The 25,041-nt window shown below is 44.4% G+C and overlaps 1 protein-coding gene across 1 annotated transcript; it reads right to left on the bottom strand.

Moving 5' to 3' along the window:
• Positions 1–15,806: 15,806 nt before the first annotated feature.
• Positions 15,807–24,633, bottom strand: LOC119860917 (cis-aconitate decarboxylase-like). Its single transcript, XM_038415117.2, has 7 exons — positions 24,599–24,633; positions 24,402–24,501; positions 23,327–23,381; positions 21,150–21,337; positions 19,388–19,480; positions 18,790–18,995; positions 15,807–17,250 (listed from the first exon to the last, which is right to left on the bottom strand). Exons 1-7 carry the CDS (start codon positions 24,631–24,633, stop codon positions 16,332–16,334), a joined length of 1,596 nt encoding a protein of 531 aa, XP_038271045.1. The 3' UTR covers positions 15,807–16,331.
• Between the last annotated feature and the right edge of the window lie 408 nt (positions 24,634–25,041).

The raw sequence follows: 25,041 nt of genomic DNA, 5'->3' as shown, positions 1-25,041 counted from the left end.
TCTATTGAGATGATTGCAAGGCTGACCAGCCTCTCCTGTGTCATTGTGGAACGTAGGTGTGTTTTTATTAACTTCAGCTTGGAGAAGCTGCTTTCTCCACTGGCAGCTGTTACAGGAAGTGTTAGAATTATGTGCAGAGCAACAAAAGCATTTGGAAAGAGGGTGGTCATCTTATTTGTGCACATATATTCCAGAACAGCCTTTGGAGTTGATCCTGCTGCAATGTATCTTGAAAGGGCTTTCAGTTCATCACCTAAATCACTTGCATCAATATCGCGCATGTCATCATGTGTCAACGCTGTCTCTAGTGCCCTGCATTGATTGTGTAGGTCTTCTTCAGGTATAGTGAGGAGTTTTGGAATATCATACAACATCCCAAATATACTGCTGTTTTCCTTGAGCTGCATGAAACGTTCTTCAACTGACTGTATTGCACAGTCTAGCACCTGGTTAAAGAATTCAACTTTGAATTGTTGTTTGGGGTCTCTTATGGGATTATCCTGTGCCTCGTAATCAAAATGTCTTCTTCTTCGGTGACTCTTGTATTCTTGAATGGGTGGGAAAATAGCTTCAGTGTGAAGTTCCTCTGCCAACTTCTGTGCTCTGTTCAGAACGTTTTGAAATCCCTCATCTGACTGGTAAGACTGTAGGTATGACTTTGTTTTGTCCAGTTGTTCCATTGCTCCAGATATATCAAGGTCAATACCTTGGAGTCTCTTGCTTACAACATTTATTTCAAGCAGTATGTCATGCCACTACACTAAGCCACACAGAAATCTGAAGTTATGTATGTTTCTGGTGATTTCATTTCCCTCTGCCACTGTTCTCCCACGAACAGTTCCTGTCATAGGATTATCCTCCATAATGGCAACTATGGCATCATTTATCTTCCCAATTTGGTGTTTGATAGGCTTTATCGCCTCCACTCGACTTTCCCATCGTGTGGCACTCAGTGGTTTCAGTGTCAGAGAGGATGTTCCCAGATGTTGCTTCAAAATTTGCCATTGATGAGCTGATGCAGAGTAAAATACATAGATGCTTTGAATTACATTAAAAAATTCAGCAGCCTCACTAGAAGCTGATGCTGCATCACTGACCACCAAGTTCAATGAATGAGAACTGCATGGGAAAAAAAAGCTAAAGGGTTTAACTCTCAGATCCATGGTCTGCACTCCTCTGTTCTTTCCTCTCATGTTGGCACCATTATCGTAGCCCTGACCTCTCATATCAGTTATTGCAATTCCTGTATCTTTCAGCTTGTTAAGAAGCACATTTGTCATACTAGCTCCTGTAGTATCATCAATGTCAATAAATTCTAGAAAATGCTCTCTGACAGTCACCATTGCAGGGACATTTTCACTAGGTTCTGTTGTTGTTACAAAACACACCATTAAAGTAATTTGTTCCATACGACTGATGTCAGGTGGGCAGTCCAGGATAACAGAGTAATATCTTGCTGACTTCAGATCTGCCACAATCTTCTGTTTGACTTTTGTTGCCAGTAACTGTATGATCTCATTTTGAATTGTTTTTCCAAGGTACTGGTGTGTGTACATTTCTTGGGTGGTGACTCTTCTTAGATGCTCCTGGAGTACAGCATCAAACTCAGCCATCAGCTCTGCAATTGTAAGGAAGTTTCCATTGTTTGGCACATACAGCTAATCTGAAGTACCACGCAGTGCTAGGTTTTGGGTAGCAAACATTCCCACAATGGCAACGAGCCTTTTCAGAACATTTTGCCAGTAAAGAGACTCTGATGCAACCTTCTCTTGATGCTGATCATCTATGGTGGCCTTTAACCTTAGTCTCATCTCAAGCACTTTCCACCTATGGAATTCTCTCTGGGGATTTGCTGCCTTCTCATGGCATGCCCGATTTCTAGCCAGATTTTTCCAGTCCTTTGTTCCTGGAAGAAACATTAGACTGGAAGAGTTTGCAACAAAAACAGTGTGCAGCATTCTGGGGTTTTGAGTACATAAGCCATGGCCTCTCCACTTTGTCACCATTGGGGATTTCACACCAGTAATGTGTTGGATGGAAACTTCTATTTTCATTGTCTTTGGGGAACATGAAGTTTTTCACTTGCTGTGGCCCATGCAGTACAAGGAAGTCCCTCAGGCTATTGCTCAAGTGGGTCCACAGTCCTGGATCATCTAGACTTAAGGAACTAAACTCAGCAGCAGCTGTTTCTTGCGCCTCCACCACATTCCTCTCTGATCTACGCTTTTCTTCAGGAATGTGCATGGTTCCCTCCATTTGAGATGGAGATATGGTTGCTGAAGTAGCTGCGAGGTCACTTGCACTCTGACTAACTGGAAGATCAGGCATCTCCTCACTACTCAGATCCTCACTGGGGCTGGAAGGCTTACTGTGAACATTTGTGTCTATGTATCTCAGGAGAGCTCCTTCCTGCTTAGATAGAAAAGCTTCCTTTGCTTTCTTTCTTTTTCTGAATGCTGCCCCAGAGGGGTGTTTTCTTCTTTCACTCATGACTGCCGTTCTGCGCCAGCTATAGTGGCTCTCAACACTCAATTGAAGGGAACAAATAAGCGGGCTGGTAGCAGGGCCTGAGTGAGGGAAGGTATCAGCATCTTAAGGACCTAACTGGCTCCTACTACTTCAATTTTTATTTCAAACAGTATGAATTGAAATCCCTAACACACCTGTAGGCTCTTGACATTTCCTGACCAGATATCCAATGCCACTATCCAGCATTTGAAACTCACTCTGCTAAAGCCAGGAGATGTGTTTATAATGCACGTGGTAACTAGCAAGGATCTAAGGGGACTCTATGCTCAGGTCTAAACCTGGTTGGGGTTACTTTAGGGTTTGGATTTGGAACAGGGACTGAGGGGTCACAAACAGAACTGAACAGGAGATCAATCAATGTACCACAACCAGGAAGAAAGAGCAGAACTCAGACCAGAAATATTGGACTGCCTGATCCCCCGGAATTGAACTGTTGGGTGGAACAGCCTTCCATGGATGACTGGGAAGAAGGAGACAGTGGCAGCAGAAGAAATCAAAGCTAGGAAAGGTAATCCCCAAATATTGAGGTAATACCCTCCATCCTCCCTTTCCTGGCATGTCCCATTGCCGGACACACTGTGTTTGCTGGCAATCAACAAAACAATAATCATAACACGTAATGAAGGAGAAAATCCCACATGGCATTACCTGTTAGGCATGGAGTTATCAAAAGATGGTTGGGTGTTGAATGGAGGAAGCAATAATTTCGATACTGTGGTGTGACATGGATTTTTTTTTAAAGGCTATTGAAGGAAACTAGTTAGGATTAACCAAGGAGGGCTTACTGGAATCTGTGTTGTACCCATTCGGCCTTAAGTAAATGTTATTTTATGGCATTATGTAACGAAGCACAGTGTGTTTGAGCAGTGGATGGCTTTTATCTTTATAGTTTATCAGTAACCAAGTTGCAATAATAGAAACTCAATTTCTGAAAGATCACTTCCGTGTTTGGAAAAGATTAAATCGATTTCTAGACACATTTAGGATGGACTGAGGGGAGTGAACCAAGTGCAACTGACAGCCAGCTATTTCAATCAGAGTTTAAAATTGGCCAGGATGTTGGAGAAGGACACCCTCCCCAGCCATCTAATACACTTTAATATCAGAGCCATGTGAATCTGTCTGTCTGTGATTCTGATACTTTGCTGTGTCACTTCTTGGGGTTTGTTATAAACTTTCCAGCCCAGATCTTGAGAGCTGGCCAACGAACTCTCTGCACAGCTCAGGACAGGAGAGAGCACAAAACACTTATTTTTACAATTCTCCAATTCTGTGGCCACCCTGACTCTGGCATAGTCCCATGGCACTATAATGGCAGTTGAGCATCAGCCAGACATCAGGTAGCCCTGGAGTTGCCTCTTTACCCCCCAGCCATGCGCCCTGTGCTAGCCAAAAGGAAGGGATAGTATAGAGGCCACAACAGGTGGTTGGCTGCCTGCTTTAAGGCAGCAATTTTGAGCCAGTGGAGTAGCACAGGGCTGCCCTAGTGCACCTGGGAATCGGGCCCCATCTTGGCTGTTCAGTACTGTGGGTATGCAGAGTGTATTTGCAGGGAGTTAGGTGTCCAACTGCAGGTAGGAATCCATCTGCATGTCAGCGACAAAATAGATGCCCATAGAACATAGGCAGAAAATATGGCCAGCTAAAAATAAGCAGCTGGGCAAGTTTGGAAACTGGTGTAAGAGCCCTTTGAAAAAGCTCTTCCTTGGAATACAACCCTGAGAACGTGGCCAGCTGGAACAGGAATGTGGCTGCTGTCCATGGTGATGAAGCCTGTCTGAGTTTTTGATTTGGATTTTGCACACACAGAGCATGTTCCTTGACTTCACTGCAGGATGTTATCCCTGCACCGTATCCTGCTTTTCCCCATCTATCTGATTATGGGTTGCAGACAATGGCTAACACTACATGTTACTAATACAACACTGAACAGAGTGCTATTTACCTTATAGGTGTGAGGTGGGGGCAGTGAAGAGTTGGTCAACAAAAAAAGTTAATGTTTCTAATTAAATATTTGTTTCATTTCTTTGTTTTCTCTCTCCTCTTGCCCCTTTGTCTAATGGAAAAAATGAGAAAGGGAGAGAATGAAAGGGGGGGTTAGAAAATTGAAGTGAAACAAGTATTTCCAATGAGCGTCAAAACAAAAGGTTTTGGTTCCAAATGAAACAAAATGAGAAATTTCTTTTCAAATCATTTTGGTGAGAAATCACATTTCCAAGAAAATGAAATTTTTGTCCAGTTTTTTCATAGAAAACAATATCATTAAAACATTTTGACCCACTCTTGTGCAGAGTCATTGCTGTCCTTATTCTGATCCTTGGCCGGACACACCAGTATGCTAAGTGTGACATCTGGCTTTGCACTGGTCACTTAACCTTTCAGTTAAGTGGGATAACAATACTCACCTGACTGTGGGGCTGTGAGGTTCATCTCATTAATGTTTCCATGGACCTTTAAGAACCTGATCCTTCACTACTGAAGGCAATAGGAGTTTTGCTACTGACTTCAGTGGGCACAGAATTAAACCTTAAGATACTCAGGCAGAGGCCTTAAAGAAGGGCAAAGTATCAGCAGTGGATGGCTGGTGGGAGGCATCCCAAGATGTGACCATCTCTATGATGCTGCAACAGTGACTCAGAATGTGGAAGGCTCAGGAAGGGGGGTGCAGGGTGCGGGGTCTCAGGGGGAGGGGTGGGACTGGTGGCCTCCCCCACTTTTAGGGAGCTTCTGCTGCTCCTGCCTTGGGCTGCTGTGTTAAGAACTCTTTATATTCCCATTTTAGGGCAGGGTACCTGGAGGCTCACTACTCAGAGGAGGACTGGACATGTCTATTGATAACAGGAATATCCAGACCTGCAATATTAAAGAAGATTTAAAGCCCAAGAACTTGGGAAGAGCTATAAACCTCCTGCTCCAGGGCATAAACCAACCTCCAACCTAAGGGGTTAAGGAAGGAACTTTCCTGGGGAGCAGGTTATCCCAGAGCTGCCTTCTGCAGGCTTTCTTGCACCTTCCTACGAAGCAGCTCACACTGGCCACCGTCAGAGCCAGGATCCTGGATTTGATGGAGCCTGGATCTGATTTGGTCTCACAATTCCTGTGTTACACACTTCCTTCTTTCTCCTGTAACCTTTCCCTGACATTAACACCGTCTCTGGTTAGTTCTTTACAGCCTACATTCTGCCTATATAAAATTGCACATGAACCCATTCCCATACACTGTGCCAGGATGTAATTCCTGCCATGTCCGCTTGCCTGTGCTTCACTCAGGGTGATGTTAACCCCTGTGCAGAGGCATATTGAGCTTCAGTGGTGACTGGATCTCATGCAGGCTGTCTGCACAGGGTTAAACTTCACCCCAAATTGCCTTCATGGCTTTACACAGACAAAACTGGAAGCCCTGTTGAGCCTGCATTGAAAAATCCGCCCCTGAAAATTGCTTTGCCTCATTCTAAACATGGGGTTAGTGCCTCAAAATGGTGCAATTTGGTGTATATTTGGCAATTTATACCATCTGTTTCAGTTGCATCCAGTTTTGTTTCTTAGAGGAAAGAGCGGCTGGTGACCTGTTAGAGATTCCCCGGACACAGTCTACAACAAGAGATTCTGATCTCAGTTTCACCCCCTATACATGACATCAGAATCTCACTCAACATGCTTTCCTGTTTGCACACTGCAAGCAGAAGTGTCCGGGTAAAACTGGATGGGAGTGGAGACAGTGAAAGCAGCCCAGTCATTCTCACCGTTATGGCGATTCCTTATAGAAACAACGCACCTGTTGAAACCTTCAGAGAGAATGCTGAAGGGCTGTTTCAGCTCCCTCTGGCTCCAGTTTCCAGATACAGAGAGTGACTGGCAACACTTGAGGCCCCTATAGCAGCTGATCATTAGCTCAATGAAAAGGAACACTTAAGCAAAAGTAATTACAAATTCTCTCCTATTCAGTTCCTTAGACTGCCCTCAAACTTAGAGAAGCTGAGTGCATTAAGCAATGTGACTAGCTTTTGTCTTGTATGGTTCTGTCTTTCTCTCCCACAGGGAAGAGCTGCAGGGTAGGGGCTAAATGAAATGTATGACAAGTACAATGGGACCCCTCTAATGAGTATAGTTTTCTCAGCTGAAGGATGCAAGTTCTAGTTGGAAGAATGACCTGGGGGATAAGGCATTGATGTGGGTCTCAGGAGACCTGGGGTAAGGTTCTGTGGAATGCCTCCACGAGGTGCAACACAGCACTCACAACCTGCAGGTAGGGAGGCTAACACAGCTTGAAGCTAACTTTGTACCCTCCCGATCCAGGGCTGTTTTGCAGCCCCAGTGTACTTTAGACAGCCCAGGCTGTCTCTGGGTGCCCAGAATCACCACTGCTCTGCATGATCAAAAAGAAAGGAGTACTTGTGGCACCTTAGAGACTAACAAATTTATTTGAGCATAAGCTTTCGTGAGCTACAGCTCACTTCATCGGATGCATTTGGTGGAAAATACAGAGGGGAGATTGATATACACACAGAGAACATGAAACAATGGGTTTATCATACATACTGTAAGGAGAGTGATCACTTAAGATAAGCCATCACCAGCAGCGGGGGGGGGGGGAGGAGGAAAACCTATCATGGTGACAAGCAAGGTAGGCTATTTCCAGCAGTTAACAAGAATATCTGAGGAACAGTGGGGGCGGGGTGGGGGGGAGAAATAACATGGGAAAATAGTTTTACTTTATGTAATGACTCATCCATTCCCAGTCTCTATTCAAGCCTAAGTTAATTGTATCCAGTTTGCAAATTAATTCCAATTCAGCAGTCTCTCGTTGGAGTCTGTTTTTGAAGTTTTTTTGTTGAAGAATAGCCACCCTCAGGTCTGTAATCGAGTGACTGGAGAGATTAAAGTGTTCTCCAACTGGTTTTTGAATGTTATAATTCTTGAGGTCTGATTTGTGTCCATTCATTCTTTTATGTAGAGACTGTCCAGTTTGACCAATGTACATGGCAGAGGGGCATTGCTGGCACATGATGGCATATATCACATTGGTAGATGCGCAGATGAACGAGCCTCTGATAGTGTGGCTGATGTGATTAGGCCCTATGATGGTGTCCCCTGAATAGATATGTGGACAGAGTTGGCAATGGGCTTTGTTGCAAGGATAGGTTCCTGGGTTGGGATGGTTCTGTTGTGTGGTGTGTGGTTGCTGGTGAGTATTTACTTCAGACTGGGGGGCTGTCTGTAAGCAAGGACTGGCCTGTCTCCCAAGGTCTGTGAGAGTGATGGGTCGTCCTTCAGGATAGGTTGTAGATCCTTGATGATGCGTTGGAGAGGTTTTAGTTGGGGGCTGAAGGTGATGGCTAGTGGCATTCTGTTATTTTCTTTGTTGGGCCTGTCCTGTAGTAGGTGACTTCTGGGTACTCTTCTGGCTCTGTCAATCTGTTTCTTCACTTCAGCAGGTGGGTATTGTAGTTGTAGGAATGCATGATAGAGATCTTGTAGGTGTTTGTCTCTGTCTGAGGGGTTGGAGCAAATACGGTTATATCGTAGAGCTTGGCTGTAGACAATGGATCGTGTGGTATGATCTGGATGAAAGCTAGAGGCATGTAGGTAGGAATAGCGGTCAGTAGGTTTCCGATATAGGGTGGTGTTTATGTGTCCATCGCTTATTAGCACCGTAGTGTCCAGGAAGTGGATCTCTTGTGTGGACTGGTCCAGGCTGAGGTTGACAATGGGATGGAAATTGTTGAAATCATGATGGAATTCCTCAAGGGCTTCTTTTCCATGGATCCAGATGATGAAGATGTCATCAATGTAGCGCAAGTAGAGTAGGGGCATTAGGGGACAAGAGTTGAGGAAGCATTGTTCTAAGTCAGCCATAAAAATGTTGGCATACTGTGGGGCCATGCGGGTACTCATCACAGTGCAGCTGATTTGAAGGTATACATTGTCTCCAAATGTGAAATAGTTATGGGTGAGGACAAAGTCACAAAGTTCAGCCACCAGGTTAGCTGTGACATTATCGGGGATACTGTTCCTGACGGCTTGTAGTCCATCTTTGTGTGCAATGTTGGTGTAGAGGGCTTCTACATCCATAGTGGCTAGGATGGTGTTTTTAGGAAGATCACCAATGGATTGTAGTTTCCTCAGGAAGTCAGTGGTGTCTCGAAGATAGCTGGGAGTGCTGGTAACGTAGGGCCTGAGGAGGGAGTCTACATAGCCAGACAATCCTGCTGTCAGGGTGCCAATGCCTGAGATGATGGGGCGTCCAGGATTTCCAGGTTTATGGATCTTGAGTAGCAGATAGAATACCCCAGGTCTGGGTTCTAGGGGTGTGTCTGCAGATTTGTTCTTGTGCTTTTTCAGGGAGTTTCTTGAGCAAATGCTGTAGTTTCTTTTGGTAACTCTCAGTGGGATCAGAGGGTAATGGCTTGTAGAAAGTGGTGTTGGAGAGCTGCCTAGTAGCCTCTTGTTCATACTCCAACCTATTCATGATGACGACAGCACCTCCTTTGTCAGCCTTTTTGATTATGATGTCAGAGTTGTTTCTGAGGCTGTGGATGGCATTGTGTTCTGCACGGCTGAGGTTATGGGGCAAGTGATGCTGCTTTTCCACAATTTCAGCTCATGCACGTCGGCAGAAGCACTCTATGTAGAAGTCCAGTCTGCTGTTTCAACCTTCAGGAGGAGTCCACCCAGAATCCTTCTTTTTGTAGTGTTGGTAGGAAGGTCTCTGTGGGTTAATACAGACTAACATGGCTGCTACTCTGAAACCTGCTCTGCATGATGCAGCTCTGCCCCCATCATGCCCCATCCCACTTATCCCCAACACACCCCTTACACCACGTGTCTTATGTCTTCCTCAGTTTCTGCACAGAAGGGATACCACTGGCCAGATCTGATGCTTTTATAGCCCCTTTACACCATCCCAACCCTATGAAGGGGCCACAACTGGGAACTCACCCTGGCTTGAAAGCTCAGCCCCAGGTTTTCTGCATGACCTTGGGCAAGTACTGGGATCAAACCTGTGCTTTATCCCCATTTTACAGGAGCTAACACTTCTGGGAGCATTACAAGGTTAAAATCCCTTCATGATTGTATGGCACACAGACACTGCAGTAACGAGGGCGGTAAGTATCCAGTGGAACCCAAGATCTTCATATAAATTAACTGGGGGAGGAGGGCAAATAAGCAGAGCCAGCAGGCCGATTCCTGTGCGGAGTTATAGAGCTGACCCTTGCATCACTGAGGTTAATGGAAGCTTACTATTTGCTTCAGCGGGAGCAGGAGCATAACGCAGGAGGCCATATGCCAAGTGGCTGCGAGAGACGTGTAATAACAACAGCCCCACAACACATCACCTGGAGAGTCTTACAACAGCTATAAAATGAAATGCTGAAATGCAATAAAGGGAACCAGACACTTCTCCATTGCATCAAACAAGCTGCTTGTCTGCACCTCCAAGGCCCTTCAAGGCCTACCACCATCTTACCTATCATCTCTCATTCACTGATGATAACAAGATGATAACAATGTACTTTTCTTCTGCCTTCCTCATAATTCCTGTCAAGCAAAGGACCCAGCCTCAGGCAGATGTGCCTTCACTGCACTCTTCCAGGATTCTCAAGCCCTTGAGAAGGCTGAATTTTCATGCTTTGTTTTTAAGTCAGAGAACAAGCAAACAAAGTGTGACACTTTTATTCCTCTCAGTTTTCTCGGGATCCTTGGCCAGAAACCTTCTCAACCTGAGCCCATATTTACTACCTTTACTCACAGCATAAACATGCTGTGTGCCCAATATGGAGCCACATTGTAAAAAGCCTTTCATTCACCACGATCAGTGCTGTAAACATGTTTGAGAGGAAACATTAGGTGCCAGCTATCCTGGACCAGAGCATCCGAGAGAGGAACAGAGGCCCTGTTCTTGTTCCTTGTGTAATGGGCAAACAGGGGACTTTGGTGGCATGGTGTTCATGACTTTATTTTCAGTGCCACGCAGGCCGGCTTGCTGGTTTTCTCTGAGTGTTATTGCTTCTCTTCCACAAGCTTCACTTCACTCAGTAAGAGATTTCGGTGGGGGCCAGGGCAGTGGCTATGGGTGGTGAAATGTTACACACTCTGAACAGGAAATAACAGCCTGGAGCAGAGCTAAATAGTTGGATGACATCTCAGGGTCCCAAGCTTGAATGGAACCAGGAATGAAAGGGAAGCTTATGTCACCTTTCAGCCTTGTCTACGTTAGTGAAAGTCTTACTAACTCCCAACATTGGTTCAGCAGATAGAAATCCAAATACAGAAGAGGCTCCCATGCTGGACTATCCAGCCACTCTTTCTGATTAGATTTACTTTGCAGACTGAAATAGCTCTGCCCAGCTGTTCTATGTCCTTGAGAAGCCAGAGAAACCCCCTTGGTTTTCACACCTGTGCATGAGGGGCTCCTGCATGGGAGACTAGAGTACCCAGTCAGAGTCTGAGGGGGTCACCATCCTACAATGGTCCAGTCCAGCCTCCTCTTTCATGCCCAAACATGCTGTCTTCTGCAGCTCATCAGTAAAGCAGAGTTCTGAGAGGGTGACAGTGTGGAGGGAAGAAGTGCCTAGCGGCCATCCCATCAATCAACTGTGGATCCACCTATTGCTCCTCCAACCCAGGACAAGAATGGTCCAATGGGCGACAGGGGATGGATCACTTGATGGTCACCTGTTCTGTTCATTCCCTCTGGGGCACCTGGCATTGGCCACTGTCAGAAGACAGAATACTGAGCTAAATGGACCTTTGGTCTGACCCGGTGTGGCCACTCTTATGTTAATGGGGAGTGTGGAAATCTTCCCTAATCCTCTGCTGATGCTTATCTGGCCCCCATAGCCTCATAGGTCCCCACCTTTCGGATGGTAATACAAGACGATGATCAAACTATGGCAAATGTGACATAGCGACCATCCATAAATCAGGCCTAGTTCAGCACACATAAGCAGTTTGTGAATGACCACCAGCATGCATGCTGCCTGTGATAGCCTGAGACAGGTGCATGGAGTCTCTGAGAGCTATAAACTCACAGACCAGTGTTGCAGGTCTGATACACTCCATCATCCCGTGGGGCCAGGGAGAGGTGCATCACAGCACCACAATTGAGTTTGAAGGGGTGCCCCAGGTCTCGGGGCTGTGCAGCTCAGGGGCCTCAGCCCTTAATGTGGCCCTTGATAGCAGGGCAGTGCGGCCAAAATCAATACCACAGTCCTTACTGTCAGGGCAGTGTCAATACTAAAGCCCCTGCAGTCAGGGCAGTGCAGACCAATGGCCAGAGTCAATACTACAGCCCCTGCTGTCACTCCAGTCTCTCCACTCTCCGCGCTATCCAAAGCCGATGTGTTGGGGTCCATCTCCGACTGGCTGGCCTCCGTGTCTTGGCATGCAGGTGGTCCTCCCTCAGGAGCTAGCAACGCATCTCCTTCCCTGCCAGTGGTCAGCCCAGACTGAGCTGCTCTGCTGGCTTTTATACCCTGCTTCCAGCTGGAGCATGCGCAGCAAAGCTGAGGGGGTGTGGCCTCCTCCACTAAGAGAGAAGGGTTAAGCCCTGCTGTACCAATGCGGGGCTGATATACCCTGTCACACCAGACAAATGCGCTATTGGCTGAGTGGGAGTTTACGTCTCTTAGTACTAAAATTCACTGAAGGAGACAACAGCTCCATTGGGAAGCTGTGGCCATGCTGAGGAACTGAGTATAATATCCTGACCCTAAGGCTCCAGGGGTTGTCATATGCTCAAGCATCTGCTTCCCAGGGAAGGACATATTCAGTGCAGCGGCGTTTGGAAGAAAAAGCCACTGCTGCACAATTCACGCTGAGGCTGCAGGAGACATAAGAAACCAGCCAGAAAGACATGTGCCCATTCTGGCCCATTAGCAGTGCCCTGCCAGATCTGCCATAAACACAAGTTCAGAAGCCTGACCCACTCACCTTGCCTCAAACAGCCTCGGCCCATGGGAATCCATGCTCGCTTTTGCCTGAGGTTGTTAAGCATCTCCCTGGAGCAAGAGGAACCTGGACAAAGTGTCTTCATAATCACCAATGCTTGCCACGGGTATAGCTGGCTGGAGAACGATAATTCTGTTTCATGACAACTTCTGGGGTTTCAAAATTTGTTTCCATTCCACACTGAAACAAAACCAGGCCCAGTTGAACATTTGATGGAATTGTGTTAAAATGACCATTTTTGGATTGAGGTTTCTGGGTATCTCTCTCTGGAAGTGACAAAAATCCACCCTGAACCTCAGAAACGTTCCCATCGAAAACGTCATCAAAATCAATACAGCTCTACAAAACGACGCAGCTTTGACAAAGGTAAAATGTTGCAACCAGCGCCGGTCACAGGCCTTCTTACAGCCATATCAGCCCAGACTGATCACAATAGGGATCTTAAAGGCACAAGGTCAGCACCCAGGGGTGTGTATGTACTACATATAACTACTCCTGATGACCCTTTAACCACATGTCTCACTTACACATCTCTCACTACAGTGCCTTTTTATTTTCCTCTCTGCTTCATATTCCTCCTGTTCATACATAATTGGAGACACTTTCACTCTCAACCCCCACTGCTTGCTTGATCCTGTGGAAACCTAGCCACTTGTTTCTGGTAGTACAAAACAGCCTATCTGAGACACAGTGCGATTTTAGTCACCAATGTGGGATCATCAACTCTGATGTGTGGCATCCGATGAAGTGAGCAGTAGCTCACAAAACCTTATGCTCAAATAAATTTGTTAGTCTTTAAGGTGCCACAAGTCCTCCTTTTCTTTTTGCGAATACAGACTAACACGGCTGCTACTCTGAAAAGTGTTGTGAATGTTCATGGAAGTGGTCACATGGTGAATTGTAAAGTTCTTTATGGGTTCAGAAGTCATCCATCCAGGAGACAGAAACAAGACCATGTGACTTAGTTGACCAGTCACATAGTGTGAATTATTATGGAATTATGAATTGCAAAGACTCAAAGTAACAGTCACAGGGTGAAAATTACTACTAATGCATATGGCTAGCACAAAGCCTATGGGCTACTTGGGGGGGGGGGAAATCAAACGTGTTAGCAAATAGAACCAGGTGCTAATTTTCTGCATACAGTTCCCCCAGCTAAAAAACTCAAAGGCTCAAGAGGTTGTGTGTTTGTTTTTAAAGGAAGCATTAAAAAAACTATTAATATTTACAGAAAATCTCTATAGAGCTCCGCAGAATTGAATGGGAGTTGCTGGCTTTCACAATCTTGTCGGGTTCAGCCCCTTACATGACACTAAAATTGTAAATATTAACAATTCAGAGCCATATCTTTGGCTGGTGTGAGCCAGCATCTCTCCTTTGTAGTCAGTGGAGATATGCCAATATACATCAGCCTGTACCTGGTCAGAGCTCAATTCTGTGCCTTCCCCAGGTTTTGTTGGCTTCTTGGTAACTACTGAGCAAGAGATGAATTTGTTATCAGCTGTGATCCCCCTAACATGAGCACGAGGGCAGTGTATTGCCATCTTCAGAACAGCTTCAGGGTTTTAAACCACTGTGTGCCCATCAGCAGAAGGAAGCAGAAAATGAAATACAACTTACAGCAAATAGATGTCCAACTTAACTGAGTTTTATTATGGGTGAGGATTGTTATTTTGTTTGAGTTAATGTTTGCTTAGCAGCAGCTCTGAAGGTGTAATCAATATGAATATCTGGGTGATTTTGCTGTAATATCTGAAACTTTTCTGGTAAGCTAAGATAGGCATTTAACCAATTAAATTCCTTCGTCTGGCATGGAAGGGCACTAATTGTAAACCAACTGTATTATAGACAAACTCTTGGCAATTTATTGGAGATCATATTTGGCCACTGTCAGATCTCAGTGACTAACAGTCAGTCTTGTCATCTGGACACTTCAGCCTGTACTTGACAACAGAGATATATAGTTCCTCAACAGATAAACATAGGCCAAATCCTCAGCTATTTTAAATCAACGTAACATCATTGGTGTAGCTATGCTGAGAGGATCTGGCCCATGAGATTCCAACATATGGACCAATGATTGATCTCAGTGTCAGACTCCTAGCTAGCCCTCTTTGAGAATTATGTGCATTGTACTGTCCCAGCCATGGGTGTGGCCAACCATTTATTATAAAAGCCGTTATATACTTGTATAACTAAGGCCCTACTTAACCTGCGATATTGCAGAAATTGTGGATTCTGCAATATTAGACAGCAGGGGAACCCGCTCTCAGCCCCAGGTGGCCAACAATGGAAAAATCACAGAAAAGTAATAATGTAAATAAGGTCCATTATTACTTTTCTGCAATTTTCCATGGCTTGTCTGCAACTCAGCTGCAATTTTTTTGACAATCATCCCACGATTCAAGTAGGCCATTATTTATAAGTATTTGGAATAAAGCAAGGATTTATTGTGATGAATACATTGTAGCAATAAATCTTTCTGCAAATAAGCTTGTACTTCAAGTCTTTATTTTGAAAGGGCTGTATAAATAAAATGACATATAACAGTCTGGATTAGCAGCAATGTAGACAGTTGAAAAATAAATAAGTGGCAGGGAAATTCTTTGTTTCCATGAAATTCCCCCCATGCTGGCAAAGGCACCAGTTTGAAACCAGCCCACATCCTGAACTACAGCAGAGAATCTAGCTCTGTCAAAATCTTAGGTCTGCTAAACAACATCATCACCAAGTAATAATATTCTGTACAGGTAATTTCATCCAAGTGATATAAAATGTGCCTGCATGAAGAGCATATTGGAAACATAACATTAATCAATAATCCCATTTCTGTTCAATAAGCATGTTGTATACATTGTATATTCCTATATCTCCATATATAAAGAGTGGTATATGTCTTACCATACAGTATATAACAGTAACCAGAAACAATGCAAGATTGTTCAATCAAAGATTAAATCATCATACATTACATTGATCGATAGATTTACAGATCATTTATTGGGTCTAGAATACCTGGCTGTTGACCCTAATGCTGCCATATTTTCTATTCAATCAGCGGAACTAACTAATAATGATCTAAAAGATGACTGGAAGAGCAGAGGTGAACATTAAGAGAAGTGTAAGAACATAAGAATGGTCATAGTGGGTCATACTACCTAGTCTAGTATCCTGTCTTCTGACAGTGGCCAATGCCAGGTGTCCCAGAGGGAAGGAACAGAACAGGTAAGTGATCCGTCCCCTGTTGCTCATTCCCAGCTTCTGGCAACAGAGGCTAGGGACACCATCCCTGCCCGTCCTGGCTAATAGCCATTGATGGACCTATCCTCCATGAACTTATCTAGTTCTTTTTTGAACCCTGTGATAGTCTTGGCCTTCAGAACATCTTGTGGCAAAGAGTTCCACAGGTTGACTGTGCAGGTGAACACTAAGATAAGGACAAATTTTGGTGTTGAGAATCCTCACTGACTAGGATAGCATTCTGAACCGAAAGAAGTTTTAATTAATCTTTTTTGGGGGGAAATATTCTGCCACTATTGAGGATGCTGGTTCACAGATATCCCAGAATGCATCATTCTTGGAGTTCAATGAGACTTCTGGGTATTTGTAATGGCATGTTCTGGGATACCTTCAGCAAATCAAGCAGCACCAAGTATTCATTAAAACTTATTTCTCTTACACAAACACACACACTCTTTCACAGCCTAGCTAATGGGGTTATTAGACACTGAAATCTGTGCTTGTACTTCATTTTTGCTCTGCAGTTCACTCTGAATGATAGAAAGATTCTGTCCTTGAAAGAAGGGAATTGGTGTTCCAGTGTGATGATGCTTCACTCAAACATCTTGCTCTTACAGGCTGGAGGCCAGCTGGGAGCTGTCTGGCAGGTTCTCCAGGTTGTCCACTGTTGTGATGATGCTGTTCACCTTGTCCTCTGGGAGCACATGAGACGCATTGGATCGGAATTTCTTCAGGAGCGATTCTCTGCTTAGGGGCTTCCTCCAGTGCCCATAAAAAGTGTCACATCTTCCTGTCAGCACATCTCCATTCTCCAGGATCAGTGCTACCTCCCCATACATCTTGTCGAAGTTGGCTATGTTGTCTTCAGGGTGCTCCACCAGCACCTTGGCCAGCAGCTCTGTCAGCTCCTGCCGATGGATGCAGCCATCAGTGAAGGAGTTGAGGCCCACCTCGCCATCCAGCAGGGCAGTGCAGGCATTGAACTGGAAGGAGTGTCGAGCCTGGTGCTCAGACTCTGGGAAGGGCCTGTTGATGTACTTGGACACTGGGATCCTCAGTAGAATGGCATGGATCAGAGAGGGAGAGAAGGAGCCAGAATAATTAATGAGCAGGTTTCTGACTGACACGGCAGCATCCACAATCCAGTGCATCCCTAGGTGGGCTGGGAAACGTTTGAAAGCGACGTCTTGCTTCTCCAAGAGGAACTCATGGCTGTTTGCTGGCAGGGGCAGCGTTTTGGGCTGATAGTCACCATAGAACGCGCTGAATCCAGAGCACCCGGGGATGTCATCCAGAATGAGGGGGCTGGCTTCCATTCCCCGAGCAGCCAGAAGCGCCGCTTCCAACCCCAGGCGGGTGGCATTGCCGATATGCAGGGGCTTGGCTTGGGTGGCTGCATTTGCCATTGGTGCCCCTGCCAGGGAGGCAGAAATTGCTAAGGCATGAGCACACTGGGTCACATTCAGAGAGAGAAGCTTTGCTGTGGCGGCTGCGCTGCCCATGGTGCCCACCACAGAGGGAGGATGGAACCTGAAAGGGAAACCATAGCAATGATCTCACCACAGCAGGGGGCTGGAAAGCCCTGTCTGCATCTTGCATAAGAAGCCCCCAAGTGCCACTGAAGGGCATGCCCATGGCACCAAGGCCATTGCAAAACAGCGGGCCAGACTCTGCTGGTGTAAGCTGTTGTTCCTCTGACATTGATGCTGATTTACTATGGGAGAGGAAAAACACCAGAGTGCGTCTAGGCATCCCGTTTTTGCTTTGAGTCTCAAGAATCTAAATACGTAGGGCCTGATTCCCCACTGTCTCACACCAGTGCAATGTCAGATGCTACTGTTCTGATCAGGTGACGTTTCACACCCACGCTGGGCAGGTGTCAATGACGACACATGGGAGGAGACCAAGCCCCTGCTATCTAATGGTGGATGTGAGTGAGTTGGCAGGACAGATCTACTCTGACAGAATCTCTGAAAATATTAAACAACAACAAAAACAATGAGGAGTCCTTGTGGCACCTTAGAGACTAACAAATTTATTTGGGCATAAGCTTTTGTGGGTTAGAACAACGGACAGGCAAACTATAGTGAACGGAGTGTGATTTCACCGTGACCTCGTGTTTGTTCCTCAAAACTAGTTAGCTAGCAGTTGCCCCATCACAGAGGACTATAGTGAGGTCATTAGAGGTCATTAAGGTGCAACACTGGATTAATGATGTCTAACCACCAGCAAGTGTGTGGGCCAAACCATGAGTGTGTGACACTCAGTGTCAGCAGTTTGACTCCACTGGGAGTTGTTATTGATCAAGGATTTGGACCTAAATTTGTAGAATTCTCACTGACTCCTTTTATAAGCCTGCTAGCCGTTGTTCCACACACTGTAGCTATTGATTAAAGTAGATCTGGGGGGAATTTTTCACCCCAAACTTCTTTTCAGAAAAAAAAATGCAGATTCAGTGACACCAAAATGTTTTGCAAATTTGTGTTGGTTTTGCCAAAAAAATTTTTTTTAAACAAAATGAACAAAGTCAAAAAATTCAAAATATTTGTATTGTTTGAATTGAAATGACTTTTAGTTTCCTTTAATTTTATTTTTTTAAAATATTCAACAAAAGTTTAAAAAATGGTCAACACAGAAATGAAACTTTTCAGTTTTGTCAAAGCAAAATGTTTCATTCAACCTAAAACCAAAACACAACTGACTTTTTGATCAGCAGAAAATTTCAAAAATGTTTGGTTTTGAGCTGACTTGAAAAGAATTTTTCCCAATTTTTCAAAATCACCAACTAACTGAAAACTCTGTTAGTCGTGCAGACCTATAGACAAGAGGACTCTTTATTAGATTATCATTTGCTTTGAGAGAGACTGGCTGTTTGGGGCTAGTGTCTCGCTTTTGCAGATTCCCAAAAAGTTTAATAAGGTAGCCCCTAGACTGCAGTGCTAAGTGAATCACATATAGGATGGGTCTGACTCTACTCCAGAATTTCTGATTTAATTTTCTCTGCCGCATGATAAGTCTTGCTAAGCTGCACTGTCCTGTGCCCTGTTCGCTGAAGCACGATAGATTTACCTCTTAGGAATATTGTGAGCCTCTGTGGAGAAATGCATAAGCCTTCCTTGCACCTCAATGCCCACATTGAACGCTAGCAAGAAGTCCAGGCCATTGGGTTTGGAGCTTGGAGGTAGCATCTGTGAAGCGGCTAGAAGAGCGGGCAGCACAGCCCCTGAGGGGTGAGTGGCAGGGTGCCAGGTGTCATCAAAGTCCATAGAGTGAGCCTGCCACAGGGGAGAGGCAACAGCCAGGTGAAAATCATGTTTGTACAGCACCTAGCACAATGGAGTCCAGGTCTATGACTGGGGCTCCCAGGTGTAACCACAATACACATGCAGCTCCTAATATTAATAATGAATCTCATAACAACATGACTGGGTTATTGGTGCTCACTGGCACTGTGATAAAAGTGTCACTCACAGGAATGCAGAGCAGAGACACATGAACTTTCCATCGGGGTCCCAATCACCTCTCCTGGTCCCAGTCACAAAAGGCCCATACCTCAGTCACATGATGGGCCAGTACCAGTGTTTGGTGTTTCAGGTACATTGGGGGTGTGGCTATCCCAAAGCATTCTGTACCATTAAACAGCCTCTTCTGGAAGAGAAAGCCTTACCGCAACTCCATTAGTGAAGGCAGCCAGCGCAGGGGACAGCTTTAACCCTTTCCTGCCATAGACAGAGCTAACGGCATTTGAAGCATATAGCTGCTGTAGAAGGGAGAGAATCCAGTAAGAGAGAGCAGGGCACTGTTGCATTCTGAGAGTAGTAACCTAAAGCAGTTGTGCTGCCTCTGTGCTATTTTCACCACATGGGATTCCAGGCATTGGGCACCTCTCAGATAAACAGAGTGTCATCGTTATACAAACATCATAAAATTTCAGTTAAAGAGCTTAGCTTCTGCCCCCTTTACACTAACCTGAACATCTGAAAGTATGTGGCTAGCGAAGGAATTTGCTACCAGTTTATGCAGGGAAGCCTGTAGCCGGGGCGGGACTCACCCCTGCGGCACCTCCTCCTGGTCATCCAGGGAATTAGCGTTTCCAGCCTCCGGAGCACCCTCTACAGGCTGGTGTCCCACTTGCTGCTGGGCTCCGAGTCTCTCCCGGACCCTGGTGCCCCTTTTACGCTGGGGTGCTGCCCCCTGGCAGTACCCCCACAGATCTGGGTCTCCCCACCTCCAGGGAACCCCCACCCTCTATCCCCACCTCGGCTCAGTCTTTGGCTACTGCCAGTCACCATCTAGCCCCCGCTCCCTGGGGCGGACTGCAGTATAATTGCCACTCATCATCGACAAGGAGGGTCTGGACCTGCTGCTTCTGCCTACCCTTGGGCTGTCCTCTGCAACCCCAGTACCCTTTTCCTAGGCCTTCATCGAGGCCTGCAACCTGGGGGTTTCTCAGGCCAGAATTCCCCAGCTCCTCTGGCCTTGCCCCAGCCCTGCTTCACTTTAGGTACCCTGCTCAGCTCCGAGCAGTCAGGCCCCTCCCTCTCAACATCTAGAGAGAGACTGTGTCCTCCTGGCCCACTACCCTCTTATAAAGACCAGCTGGGCCCTGATTGGGGCATGGCCAGTGGTGAGCTGGAGCTGGTTCGCGCGAACCGGTTGTTAAATTTTGAAGCCAGTTTGGTTGTTAAAGGGGTGGGCAAACTCCAGCCTGCGGGACCGTCCTGTCCAGCCTGCCTGAGCTCTCGGCTGGGGAGGCTCCCCTGAGAGTCCCTTCTTAATTTTTACTCACCTGGCGGCACTCCGGGTCTTCAGCGGCACTTTGGCGGCGGGTCCTTCAGTCGCTCTGGGTCTTCGGCGGCACTTCAGTGGTGGGTCCTTCAGTGCTGCCAAAGACCCAGAGCAACTGAAGGAACCACTTCCTCAGCTTTTGGCAGCTCATCACTGGGCATGGCTGCAGCTGTGGCTGTTTCCCCAATCAGCCCTCTCGCAGCCTCAGCCCTCTCCCAGGGCTGATTTCAAGCCTTTCAGGGCAGGAGCAGGTAACCATCCCGCTACAAAGCCAAAAACAACAATGGCTCTTTCCAGTCATTGATCTCTAGGAATATAATTTCCCCCAGCCAGCGCTTCCTGTTTTCTCCCTCCCAGTGTTACTTGGTGCTGTTCTGTACAGAAGAGTTGTGATCCATTTGTTGGCAGCAAGAGCTTTGGTGTCAGCTCTCAGCATTTGCCAGGGGAATGCACCCATGATTGGAACTTTGTGCATTGAAAGCGAAATTCACCCTGCTGCAAGGGCTATGCATGATTACATCCTGCTCATGCCATAAAATAGAGACTGAAGCACTGCATTGACTTTGTGCTGGTTCTCTGCCCATGGAGCACAGCAGTACAATATTAATGGCAACAAGGGCATGGTTGGGTATTGCTCCTACCTGACAATACCGCAGGGCGATATTGAACACACGAGTCGTGCTGCCCACGAGACCAACCCCAATGCTATCAAGGATCATCCTCTTGCTCCGGTGACGAACAACTTCAGTCAGATGTTCTGGCTGGACTCCATGGATGAAGGATGCAAAGCTGGTGGTCACAGTCTCCTCTGCAGCACTACTCTCCAGCACTGTGGGGATAGGTAGAAAGAGGCAAGGATTAGCCAAGTTGCGGAACAGGATCCAAAGGGTTAAAACGTAGGGCCCCATTGTGCCACTCCTGCTCCCATGAACTAGTCAAAGAGTCCTATTGTTTTCAATGGAGCTGCTCAGGGAGTGAGTCGCTACTTAATGTGAGCGAATGTGGCTGAACCTACGTAGCCCTTGTTTTGAGAGGAAGGATTGTCTAGTGGTAAGGAGGTAAGCCTAGGAGTTAGGAGACCTAGCTTGTGTTTCTGCCCTGTGTAACCTTCAGCAAGTCACTTAGAAGCTCTGTGCTTCAGTTTCCCACGTGTAAAATAGGGATAACAGCATTGCCCTCTCTCCCGGGGGTTAGGAGGATAAAAATTTTAGAGATTGAGATTAATACATTTAATGTATTACATATACAAACATACTATTATATTGAAAGTAATATTTTATTTTAAAATTGTAGGGATTTTATTTTGAAATACTGAAATTAATATTTTAATATAAGACAAAAGTCAAAATGAAATGGATCTAAATGAGAAAGTCAAAATGAAACATTTCAACATTATTTAAATGAAATGAAAATTTTATCAAGATTGATATGTTCCCATAAAACATTTGGATTTTGACAAAATTGCATTTTTCGACTGAATGCTGTTCTGTCAAAATGTTTTTGAGCAGCTCTAATGTGGAGTAAAGTCACATTTGAAACTTTCACTTTCAAATATCATGGCAACTGACCCACAATTTGTCTAAAAATGTGTATGAGTCTCACTCAAATCCGGAGGCTCATATTCCACTTGTGAAGGCAGCTGTGTGTCTCATCAGTGATTCATACATTTATAGATTGTATAAAACATTGCAAAATAAACCTACCACATGCAGCAGTTTGCAAACCTCTGCCTTACAAATCTTATCACTTCCATATATCTAGAGTACATCCCATGCATGGTACAAATAAAGCATCAGTTCATTAAAGGGCAGGGAAGCAATGATGCAAAGCAACATTGTAGATATAATAGAAAAAGTATGACTGCAGCTGCATTTCAGTAGAAATTTCTGATACCTTCCTTCACCACAGGGTAATTCAGTATAAAGTAATATCTATATACCCACCCATCAATATATAAATATTGACAGTAGCTTTTTTCCGTCCATCTGTGATATGCGCTCTTTAAAAACAAGAGGTTAATAAAAAGGCCTTTAGATTAGACTTGGCTAGAGTCAATGGTTGTGCATGGATTTTTTTAATTACTGTATTTTTTTATTTAGTCACTTTCTTTGATCATTTGTTACATCTAGTGTAAACATGAAAAAAGGTAAAATGACCCACTATGAGAATCTCTAGGACTTAAAAAAAAAATCTATACAGCAAAATTCTGCTCTCTGACAATAGTGCAGGAACTCTGGATTTATACCACCGTAGCTGGGAATAGAACAACAGGAGCATACAGTGCATAGGACCACGTAGTGAATTATTCTAAACAATTTTAATAACTAGCCCTAGATTAAATATTTAATAAATGACAATGCAGGTGCATAGGAGAGGATAGTTACCGTTTAAACATTTAAGTACATGGTTATAGTACAAATAAAATATTCATAAGCCTTTCTCAGACAAGATTCCCTATGACATTAGTGCGAGCTCTGCCTAATTAAAAGATGCATAAAATAGGTAAATGTGTGTTTTGATACAGGGCCAATAATCACCTTTATTTACCTATATGTTATTTTAATGTTAAAATAAAAATAATAAAATAATAATAAAATGTCATGTTAATTCAGCTTGAAATGTAATAATAATTTACTTAAGCTAGTCTGTAAGTGAAATCATAATAATGATAATAATAATATATTTTGTCTTCCAAGAATTCAAGAGACTTTTCTAAGTTTAACCCAGTTCCTGTCAATTATTTTTACATATTGACATATTGGAAAACTTTAAAAAAGAGAGAGAAAGAGAAATGTTTCTTTAACTGAGAGATACAAACCTTGAGCAGAAATTTTGTGTACCTGTCGGGAAGATGCTAAAACCTTCTGGGATCTCTAGAGACAAGAGAAAGATACTGTTTGTCATATAAAGCAACCAGGCATTTTAAGAACACTTTCATTGCTTGCACTGAAAATCCTTAGTTGTAAAAAACTGACAGTTAAAACAAGAATTAGGTAAACTGAACCCTGTTCCAAAGCTGTTAGCTAACTAGAAACCAGTCCGGTAAGGGTGCCAAGAACAATCCAGGGAAAGGAAGCACTCTGTTGGAATTTGCAGGATAAAGTTTTAAGATTCAGAACTGCCAGGCAAGCCCATTACAACTGTGAACAGGACAAATTCTGAATAGATATTAAGAATATTAAATACAGATCATTCATTAAAACGTTATAGCTCTATACAAAAATACATGGAATACATTGAAGAAATAGATAAAACATGGACCATTTTAGTAGGTCAAAAAGGAGTCGATGAAAACCAGCTAATTTTTTTAACATTGGGTCAGATCCCCAGTTAATGTAAAATTAAATGATCATAGATCCAGTGAAGTCAGTGGAATTATGACAAATTTAAACCAGCTGAAGAGCTCCCCAAAACCTAATTAAAATCAAACAACCTAAACCACTGAATGAGCTAGGGATAGATTTTCAGCATGAAATAGCATTACCTGTAAAGTTGAGTAGACCATTCTGATGGTTCTAAATGTGTCTGTTGATTTCTCTTGAGCACTGGGAAGGTCTCCTCAAGCAATGGTAGAGGTGTCTGTCTGGTGTCAGGGTTTATATACCCTTCCAAAGCCATTTGAATTTTGGTTTGCATTTGTCTACAATGCATTTCAAGACTGGTGACATCAGCAGCTGGGCTGGTAGGGGCACATATGGTGTTTTTTTCCAGTTATGGGGCAGTAGATTGAAGGAAAACCCCTTTCTTTTCAGGAAATACTAAGGGGAAAAAACAAAGGAGTGACCAAAGTCAAGGAAAATTCAGCTTCTAAAATATCAAAGGTGCCAATGTGTGAAGTAATCTGCCCTGAGCTCCTCCTACTCTCTGATGAGGACTATAAAACTGTTACTTACCAGGAAATGATAGGGAGAAGAAAGTTTGCTGCCACTCAGCTGAAGTATCTTCATTGCAGGTAACTCATGCATGAGAGATATAGGTTTTATATGAGCTATTCTTTGCTGCAGGTTCTACTGTATTATTTTCTGTTTTGTTATTTGCCTTCATCGTCTCATAATGTTGTTTCTTTCCATCATAAGCTCTTCCATTTTACCTCTTGATGCTCTGCAGGTTCATCATCAGATTCATCTAGAAGTCAAATCTATTATATTTTGTACATTACTGTGGATTTTCTGAACACTTTATTCCTATTTAACAAGTAGTCATGTCTGTACTTCAGGTCAATGAAATTTTGTTTCACTGGTTCCAGAGGCAAATCGAACACGGGAAAATTTCATTTTAAACTAATTATTATATATACAGTGCTAATTTAACATAATGATTAACTCCACAGTATGACACATAGATAACCTTTAATTTACTACCAAATATCTGCCATTGGCAAGCTCCTCAGCTAGTGACATCAATGTAGCTCAGTTGACCTCATGTTAATTTATACCAGTTAAAGATCTGGGTCATGGTACGTACTTCTTTTTTTTAACTGTTGTGTAGTGTTGCTGTGCACCATTAAACCCCTGTCATATAATTACCCAGGAA

Source organism: Dermochelys coriacea, chromosome 9 (assembly GCF_009764565.3).
Source record: "Dermochelys coriacea isolate rDerCor1 chromosome 9, rDerCor1.pri.v4, whole genome shotgun sequence".
NCBI lineage: Eukaryota > Metazoa > Chordata > Testudines > Dermochelyidae > Dermochelys > Dermochelys coriacea.
Note: the sequence above shows the minus strand (reverse complement) of the source record. Positions and strands in the feature narration are given on the sequence as shown.